At 37.6% G+C, this 10,434-nt stretch overlaps 1 protein-coding gene across 3 annotated transcripts in view; it reads right to left on the reverse strand.

Annotated features, from left to right (window-relative positions):
* Positions 1 to 10,434, reverse strand: part of ITGA1 (integrin subunit alpha 1) — a 209,285-nt gene that overhangs the window by 29,457 nt on the left and 169,394 nt on the right. For all 3 annotated transcript variants that reach the window (XM_014588003.2, XM_006149026.3, XM_006149027.3), the window contains exons 18-20: positions 8,677 to 8,787; positions 6,797 to 7,006; positions 4,946 to 5,026 (exon numbers count right to left, since the gene is read on the reverse strand). In XM_014588003.2, coding sequence (XP_014443489.1) covers positions 4,946 to 5,026; positions 6,797 to 7,006; positions 8,677 to 8,787 — 402 coding nt within the window. The remainder of the gene's footprint in view (positions 1 to 4,945; positions 5,027 to 6,796; positions 7,007 to 8,676; positions 8,788 to 10,434) is intronic.

Below are 10,434 nucleotides of genomic sequence, written 5' to 3' on the forward strand. Positions count from 1 at the left end.
TCTGTAGAGAAAAATGCAATTTCAGAGTACATTTCATTTGACATAGTCAAGGAATTGACTTCAGAGTGAAGTTCTGAAAGTAAACTGGTATACATAGGTATTTCCACTACCTAAAATGGGCATAGGATAGATTTACTGAGTTTAAGGATAATTACTGTGATCTGTCATTAGTTTGCGGGGACACTCGCAACTGTGACACATATAAAAAGAGTAAAGGTCATTTAAACTCTTACTGAAAGAAACAAACAAAAAAAACCTGAAAAATTTTATTATAAATATGTGATTATGTCATCTCCAGATGTCCAGCTCAGTGTTTATCAATGTTTTAGATGACAGGGATCTACTTTGAAGTCTCACATTACAAAACATAATGTGAGAAAGTTGACATACACGTAGGAAACAGTATTTTTCTCTCTCTCTCTCACTGAAGTCTAAGACAAGTAAGTAGTAAGTCATTGGCAATGTTATGATGTATTTTTGTGTGTGTTTTCCTATGCAAAAATACATCATGACTTTTCAGATGACCCAATAAAATATTTTATCTCAATCATTTTGACCAATGACTTTCTTCCTAACTCTGTGATGGGGAAACAAATATTCACACTGAGAAGTAACCTATAATAAACATATACAAATGTTTCATTTAACATTAAATTCGATAGTTATTCTTTGCTCTTCATGGACACAAATATAACCTTTAAAAGGAGACAAAAAGGGGTCAGCCATGGTATGATTAAGGTGGCTGGATCCCACATGGCCAACTGCAAGTTTCGAGTTCAACCCAGTGGCTTGAAAAGCATGCTGTCCCCGGAAACTAATGTCCCCGGAAACTAATGACGTGTGTGTGCCCAAAATCCCAAGAGGAGAATGAAGGAGAAGGAATTATTGCATGGCCACTTCCCCTGGGAGAAGCTTTCTCAGTTTCCTTCTCTGCTCCCCACCCTCACCCAGTGAGCTCATTTGCTCGCCAATTAAAAGAGAGAGAGAAGAGAGACAAAAGAGCTCTCTTCACTTCTATTCAACTATTGTTGGAGCTTCTAGCCAAGACAATTAGGAAAGAGAAAGAAACAAAATTTATTGGATTGGAGAGAATGCCTCCATTTTCAAATGACAGATTCTTGTATATAAAATATCCCGAGGGATACACTACATAATTTTTAGAACATTTAATAAATTGTAGAGAGTTGGGACCAGCAGTTGGCATAATGGCTATGTCACTGGACTCCCAGGTAGTCGACTACAGTTCCAGTCCCAGACCCAGTGGCTTAAACTCACACCAGGCACGTGTGCATGTGTGCCCAATATCCCAAGAGAAGAATGAAGGAGAAGGGATTGTGGCATGGCCATCCCTTCTGGTGGGTGATTTCTTGCTTTCTGTTCTCTGTCTCTGTCTTTCTGGTGAGCGTTTGTGACCTATAGCAAAAATCTCTCTCAAAAAAAAAAAAAAAAAAGGAAAAAGAAAGAAGAAATTGTAGAGAGTGGCCAAATCTGGATAAGGCACCTTTAAAGTAGACATGGTCTTTGTGCTGATGCTGCATGGCAAATGAAAGCTCAAACAAAGACATAATCTACTGTTAAACTGCAGGGCAGTGTAGATTTTAAAAAGTTGAGTGTCAACCAGAGGCCAAGAAAAACTTGTTCAAAACCACAAAACAAAAAACATTCCCCAGCCACAACCTGGCTTCTTCATCCTCCATTTCTATATAAAATAAACCTGGAAATGGCTCAGGGCCACAGTGTTCTCCCTCAGGGATGCCTAGTCTGCCCAATCTCCGCCTTCTCTACTTATGTGTCTCCTGTGTGTGTTCTTTCTTAATCCACTGTCCACTTTCACTCGGGATATGCATCTCTTCACCCCATAAGCCAGGGTAATAAATCATTTCAGCAAGCTTCAGGTATGAAATATCACTACTCAAAAATCAGTAGTATTATCGCATTAAACAATATGAAAATAAATTTAAGAAAATTATTCCATCTAAAATAGCATGAATGGCTGGCCCCTTGTGTGGAGAAAGCCAGATCTCATCTGGCCAACCACTTAGAATTCTGGCCCTGGGAGTTTGAAAAATACACAGGGCCTGTGTGTACGTATTCAAGACTTTGACTGGATAGAGAAATAGAGAAAAAAGGATTGCAATATGACCAGGCTCCATTAGGGGGCTTCTCTCTCTTATGCTTACACATGAACATGTGTCCTCTATCATTAAGAAATAGCATGTAAAGGAATAAAATACTTAGAAATAAATTTAACATAGGAAGTACAAAACTTTTATTCTGAAAATAAGAAAACATTGTTGAAAGTAATTAAGTATCTAAATGAATAGAAAGACATCCCATGATGGTAAATCAAAAGACACAATATTTTTAAAGATGAAACTATTTCCTAAATCAATCTACAGATTCAACACAATGCTTATCAAACTGTAGCTGGTTTTCTTTTTTTTTTTTTTTTAGAGGTTTTCGCTATAGGGCGCGTGCGCTCGCCAGACAGAGAGAGACAGAGAGACAGAAAGCGAGAAATCACCCCCCAGGAGGGATGGTCACGCCGCAATCCCTTCTCCTCCATTCTCCTCTTGGGATCTTGGGCATGCACGCACACGCGCCCGGCGTGAGTTTTAAGCCACCGGGTCCGGGACGCGAACCGCAGTCGACTATGTGGGAGTCCAGCGACATAGCCATTACGCTAACTGCTGGTTCCCGGTAGCTGGGTTTTTATGTAGAAAATATCAAGCTTGGGAACAGAAGATGGCATAATGGTTACATTGCTGGACTCCCACATAGTCGACTGCGGTTCGCGTCCCGGACCCGGTGGCTTAAAACTCACGCCGGGCGCGTGTGCGTGCATGCCCAAGATCTCAGGAGGACTGGAGTATGGCCATGCCCCTTGGGAGGTAATTTTTCACTTTTGTTTGTTTTTCTTTCTCTGGAAAATTCATGTACCCTAAGGCAAAATCTCTTAAAAAAAAAAAAAAATAGAAGAAGTGAAAATTACAAGCTGTGGCCAGTCTGTGGCTGAGTTCCACACAGTCAAAAAAAAAAATAGAAGAAGTGAAAATAAACAGCTGGGGCCAGTCTGTGGCTGAGTTCCACACAGTCAACAATGTGGCTTGAGTCCTGGACCCAGGGGCTTAAAAAACACTGGGTACATATTTATACATGCCCAAAAATCCTACAAGGAGGGAGAAATGGAAGAGAAGGGATAATGGCATGACCATTCCCGATGGAGGTGGGGAGTGCTTTTAGAAGAAGTGAAAATAAACAGCTGGGGCCAGTCTGTGGCTGAGTTCCACACAGTCAACAATGTGGCTTGAGTCCTGGACCCAGGGGCTTAAAAAACACTGGGTACATATTTATACATGCCCAAAAATCCTACAAGGAGGGAGAAATGGAAGAGAAGGGATAATGGCATGACCATTCCCGATGGAGGTGGGGAGTGCTTTCTCACCTTCTCTCCCCTTCTGTCTCCCTCTCCCTACACATGTACTCTGGCAAATAAATAAATAAATACATAAATTTTAAAAAAATTTTAAAAAATCAAACTGATCCCAAAATACATATGGAAACACAAGGGAACTAGAAATATTAAGACAATTTTGAAAAAAAAATCATAATTGGCAGACTTACATTTACTCATTTCAAACTTATCTCAAAACTATAGTATTCAAAACCATATAGTACTGGCATAGAGATAGGTGTACAGATCAATAAAATAAATTGATAGTCCAGAAATAAATCTATATGCTTATGGTCAACTGATTTTTAACAAAAATTCGAAGGCAATTCTATGGGGCGGATAGATAAAAAGTCTTCTCTCCAATGGTGTGGAACAACTGTATATCCACATGCAAAAATAACAGTTGGACTCTTTATACTACACACACACACACACACACACACACACACACATGCAAATCACCAAAATGAATGGTAAACCTAAATATAAGAATTAAAAGTATAAAATTCTTGAAGAAAACATAAAGTAAAATTTTCTTTACTTTAGATTAGGCAAAGTCCTCTTAGATATGACACCAAAAAAATGTGTGCCAAAAGATTAAATACCTAAATTGGGAAGCATCAAATTAAAATTGTCCTTCAAAGGACACCACCAAGAAAGTGACAGGACAACCTACAAAATGGGAGAAAATATTTGCAAACTATGTATCTGATAAAGAATTTGAATGTAGAGTATATGATAATCTCTTACAATTGCATGATTAAACAGTCAACTAAAAAATGGGTAAAGGATTGAAAAAGATGTTTCTTCAAATACAATATACATACAGCCAATAAAAACATAAAAGAATGCTTAAGACATCACAAACTATTAGAAAATGCTAGTTGAAACCACAATGAGGTACCACTTCAAACTCACTGGGATAGTTACATTTAGAAAGACAAGAAATAACTGTGGAGAAATTGTCACCCTCATTCATTGCTGGTGGGATGGAAAATGCAGCCATTTATCTAGTACAAATTTTGTCTTGATATTTGAATTTAACGAGTGAAGTAATTGGTTTTTCATTCTGTCTTAATCTGTTATGGCTTTGTAACACTAGAAATTTATTGCTTACAGTTCTGAAGGCTAGGAATTCCAAGATCAAGATACAGTGTCTGGTGAGGGCCCGTTTCTCTTAATTGCACCTGCTGTGTGTCCTTGCATGGTGGAAGGGGTGAACAAAATCCTTCAGGCCTCTTTTATGAGGGTATTTGTCCCTTACAAATATAATACTATCACACTGGGGACTAAGTTTCAATGTACAAATTTTTCAAGGACAAAAATATTTAAACCATGCTAGATTGCAAGCTATAAAAATGTTGAACTCAGTCTTTTACGTCTATATCATCTTGAACTATCATTAGAAGGTTTTATATCTTTTGGCTTTTAACTTGAAGCATATTATTTTTCTTATCAAAGTGCCACATGTATTTTATATCATCTGCTCACCATTTCTCCTCTTCTCAGGAAAGGATATCCAACTCTACATGTGATATTATGATTGGATTCACAACTGTCTTTTTGGATAGCCTAGGAAGAGAAAGTAAACAGAGCAGACAAGCAAGTGAAAGACTTGAAACTGTTGTTTTATAATTTATCCAGCCATGCCTTGGTGACTAGCTTGCCAAGATTTGCTTCTCAGTTTATCTGGAAGAGCCACAGCATTCTGGGACTACCTTTTTCACAGCCTATGGATATCTGGAAACATCACTGGAGAGTGTGTGAAAGACAAGGCACATCTCACTGTGCTGCCTAAGTCCTCAGCTGTAAAATGGGAGTACTAACAGCACCTACCTCTGGGTGACTGTGGTGGCTGGATGAAGTAATACACACATCCAAGACTGGCACAGAATATCTCACAGTGAACGTGAGTCATTAGAGAAGTTGAGCACAATGTCCGATGGCATGGACACTGACCTGTGATTACTAGGATTTAAATCTTGATGCCACCATTGTTGGCTTTATCCTTGCCAACATTCCTCACCTCTCTGGTCCTGATTTTCTATAAGTGAGTTTAGTCATAATTTAGTTCATCAAACTTAAAAAATGCCATTGAGTATGAGATACATTATTTCATATCCTAATAAGAAGGAAAAATAATGTTTCTAGTTCAATAAGCAAGCTATTGAGTCTGAAATGCAATAAAAAAATCTTAGAATGTGAAAAAGAGATTTAATCTTTGAATCTCTGTAGTACCATAACATCTACTTACAAAAAAGTGAATGAGAATCAAGCAAATGAAATCCTTAGAATAGGGCTTAGCCTATAGTATGAGCCAAGAAGGGGTTGCTATCATTATTGTTGTCGTTACTGTTAACATCAGTAGAGAAGATGTACTGTTGCTTTTTATGGCTCTGCCTCTTTCTATGGTCATTAGGTCAGCTGAAAAGGATATGGGCAATGACTTTTAATATATTACCCTTTCCAGAGAAAAATTCAGTGGTAATATTTTCCCAACATTACCTTGCATATTTTCATTTATAACTAATATTCTTAATTGAATCCAAGATATGTTATATGGTATTTTTTCAAGCCTGTCATTGTTATCATGTCATTAGGTGATCCTAACTAATGGAGAGGAATATTAGTGAAAATATAAATTTATGGAAACTTAAAAATAGTGTTTTAATGCAATTATAATCAATGTATTGGTTTTACAATGAATCTTATATATTATTAATTCATATGACTATATCCAGAATTTTAACTCAGGGAGAGCCATAATTTTGGAATTAAAAACAAAGTTCAAATTTGAGAACACACTACTCCTGATATGCATCTTATGTAGATATATATTATTGCCAAAATAATTTTTAAAACTTTCTGTTATGAATCAATAAGACATAGTCATTTAATACAAGTCTCTTGTCAAAGTAAAGATTTTACACAGAAAAAGAGAAATGGTATCCAATTTTTATACATGTAAATTTTCTTATGTTTGCCCAGCACTGACTTTCCATTCTGTTAACAAACTATTTTGGCTTTGACTATGGTATTTATTTTTTCACTTTACTCTGTCTCAATTTTGATGGTTTATGAACTCTGTGAAGCATACAATTTTGATATATTGGCCATCCTTTCCTTGTACTGAATGTAAGAAGAGACAGACATCTGTAAAGAACTAAAGCAAAAGTTAGTTTAAAAAGCTTTGCACTTCCACCATTAGTAAATACCATTTTTGTACGAAATGCCTTTTGTCCTTGTAAAACCAATAGTAAAAGCAACTTCCTCAGGAAAATTAAAAGTAGGTTCAATAAATGATTGTTATGAGAATAAATGGATGAAAAAATAGAAGTTTACCTCTATCCCTGAAAAAATGAGATTTGGAGAATAATGCACAATTGTCCTGGTGTTATAGGCACTGTCCTTTTTATTTTTGACCGTGAGACTAACGTTGAGCTTATCATTCTGGGATTTGACGATAAGCAGTTGCTTTTCTGTGGTGGTTACATCCAGAGCGAGGTCTGAGATACATTTTTCCTTGTTTCCACAATCTTTTGCAAAGGGAATCTGAAATGGTCACAGAAATGCATTTCTCAAAATATATTTAAGTATTATTGAAAGTTACCTGTTAATTTGTGCAACAGAAATAACATTGTGCCAAAATAGATTAAGAAAATAAGAAAATTGCTTGTACTGTGAAAATCTTCAGAAATCTTATATATTGATTCCTATATAGAGGAAAAGAATAATGACTAACTTATGAATATGAATTGTTCTAGTCCTTTTAAAAATATACAGTTTTCACAAATGTTTTTCACTGACTTTAGTCTGGCAGAGAATAGTCAAGTACTCTAAGATCTGAATGTACTGAACTCCAACTATGAGATTTTTCTATTAAAAATAATCAAATACTTAGGAATGCAATACAGTTCAGTCAAGATGGTAGAAGACAGTCAAGCCACATATCTGGGAGTTTTCATTGATTCCTCTTTTCATTGAGCCCCTCCTCCCTTATCCAATTCATCTCCAAGCATTGTCCATTCTATCCCTCTTCTAAACTTCCTCCAAACTCTTTCGTATCTCTGCATTTCCACCATCATCTTTAACGTAAACACCCTTATTTCCTCCCAGCTCATTTCTTGCATCCACTTGAGTTCTTTCTTCCTTTCCCATATGGTAGCGAAGCAATCTTTTAGCACATCCCATCACTGAACCAAACTGCAACCTTCAATAGCACTGCGTTGCTGTTTAAAACGTTTAAAATCTGTGCAGTGGCATCACATTCTGAACGGTCTGTCCCCTGTCTTCCAGCCCATTTCATGTCACCTTCCCTTGCTCTTTAGCTTTAGCCCATCAGTGTAGTTTTGTTCGTTGTTTGTCTCAGGCCTCCAGCCATATTATGTCCCCTGCTCTATCTCCTTAAGTAGGATGGAAAGTCATCCTGTCCTTCAGGTGTTGACTTTAGGGTCACAACTTCAGAGGGCTTCTCTTGGACTCCCCAGCCTCTGTGAAAGATCCTGTAGAGGCCTGAAGCTCTCTAGAGCATATAATGTAGTTACTTAGTACTTGTTTCCTCGGTTAGATCATAAGCTCCAACATTCGATACATACAAGACAATAAATATATTTGAAAGCAAGGAAAGGAGAATGGAAGATGTGTGTATGAGGAAAATGAACTCCTCCACCCTAATGTTTCTTCTTTTAGTGCATTCATGACAGCACACTTTCTTCTTCTCACTCCCTGTTGGGACTGGAACAGTGGGTTCAATTTGGAAGCAGACACAGTGAACACAACTCACTTTATTCTGATCTCTTCTGCTCTTGGGGCAGCAGTGTGCCCACAGGAAGCAGGCTCTTCTTGGCTCTAGACCATTTTGCAAGTGTTACGAGGAGGTCGGATGGATCAACTCCGCAGGTGAGCTAGTTGGCTATCTGAGGTCGAAGTCTCTGGCTCAACATGAGAACCACAAGTATACCTAAGCCATCTTCTGAAGCCCAGTGTTTATTAGAATAAAAGGAGAGATTTCTTGCAGTTGGTTATGAATACAACTGAAGTATAAATGGGTGTAATTTATTAGGGCTCTTAAACTCTAACAATAGAAGTTAGAAGGGTTGGGAAAAATCTTTTTTTTTTTTAATATCATTTATTAAGGGTTATGTGTTCATGTGCTTCAAGTTTTTTCCCTATATATATATTCACAAGCAGGTATTCTGAATTTAAAAAAAATTCTGACTTACATTTTCATGTACCGAGTTTGGCAGAGCATCATCAAGAACAGGCCCAGTTTCTGGATTGGTAAGATTAAAATCCAAAGTTATTCTGACTGAGTCCTGAAAGTCATGCTTGTCCTAGAAGTTGAAACATAAAACATGTCACTGGAATCATTACTGGATGCTGTGATCCTGTTTCAGATCCCTTCTTCTGTCCCTGTGGGTCAGGCTCACTGGAACATTCTTGTGTACCTAATCAACATACCACCCCATCAGGCACCTGCTTCCTTAGAGGCCTGGCTGGGATGCAGGGATGTCAGAGGTTGACTAGTTGGCTCATCCATAGCTCCTCAGAGGGGTGTAGTGGAGTGACTGGATGTTTTACCTTGCTGTGTCAGGATATACTGCCCTGAGCTACTTGCTTAACAATACTGTTTTCTTGAGATCTCAAATTAAAAACCCGTAAGTAGCACTTCTTGGAAAGTCTTCCAACTTCAAAAGGGCAAATTTTCTTTAAATAGAGTAGTACTTCACTAATATATCATACAAAGGGACTTCAAAAAGTTTGTAGAGGGACCAGCAAATGGTGTCATGGTTACGTCGCTAGACTCCCATGTAGTTGACTGCAGTTCAAGTCCCCAGACTTAGTGATTTAAAACTCATGCTGGGTGCATATTGGTGCATGCCCAAGATTCTGAAAGGAGAATAGAGGAGAAGGGATTGAGGTGTGGCCATCTCCACTGGGGGATGATTTCTTGCTTTCTGTCTCTCTTTCTTTCCAGTGAGGTCATGTGCCCTGTAGTAAAAATCTCTCTCAAAAAAAAAAAAATAATAAAGGTTTGTAGAAAATAGAGTTGAAGTACAAGTTTATTTTGTTGTAAAATTTTTAAAAAAATTGCCAGAGGTTATGTGTACTCACCAAAGAGAGATAGAACTAGAAAGACAGAGAGAGAGAAAGAGAGAGAGCATCTCCCATGGGGGGGGGAATGCAACAATCCCCCTTCCTCCATTTCTCCCTCCTTTTCTTAATTCTGGGCATATATGAGCATTTCTCAAGCTGCTAGATTCAGAACTCAAACCATGGAGTCAACCATGAAGGATCCAGCTTTCTTAACCCCACCTCACCTGGTGCAAAAAGTTTTGAAATCCATTCATAGTTATTCATAAGATGTATTTGCTATGAACCTTTTGAAGACCTTTCATATACCTAGAGCTATGAGAATTTTATAATATTAAATGAAATGGAAATGATGTGACTAATATTGTTAGTATTATCAACAACCATCAGTTGTAGTGTCCAAATTGTAAGTTTAATACACATAATTGTGAATTATTTCAGTAGTTTTCCAAGCTGAATAACTATTATGATGCTCATTTTGTAGATGAAAAACTGAGCCTCAAAGAGACTAAACATCTTTACCAAAGTCAGATGGAATGTGAAGAACTTGGGATCGAAATTCTACCCTGGCTGACTCTGGGACACATGTTAAAGCATCCATTAAAATTCAAAAGAATTTTGGAAATTTTGAAGATAGTTCATTCCTCTTAGCACCAGTACCCTGATTTAGCTTAAACTCTGAATTTGTGGACATACAGACTACAATCATTTTTAGCAGGCTGGAGTCAGTGCTGTATCTGGTTTTATTCCTATTTGAGTGGTTTTTTTTTTGTTTGTTTGTTTGTTTGTTTTTTTGAGAGATTTTTGCTGTAGGGTGCATGTGCTCACTGGAGAGACAGAGAGATAGAAAGTGCGAATTTACACCCCACCCCCCACCCCCACCCCCG

This window comes from Tupaia chinensis, unplaced genomic scaffold (genome assembly GCF_000334495.1).
Source record: "Tupaia chinensis unplaced genomic scaffold, TupChi_1.0 Scaffold000251_1, whole genome shotgun sequence".
Lineage (NCBI taxonomy): Eukaryota > Metazoa > Chordata > Mammalia > Scandentia > Tupaiidae > Tupaia > Tupaia belangeri.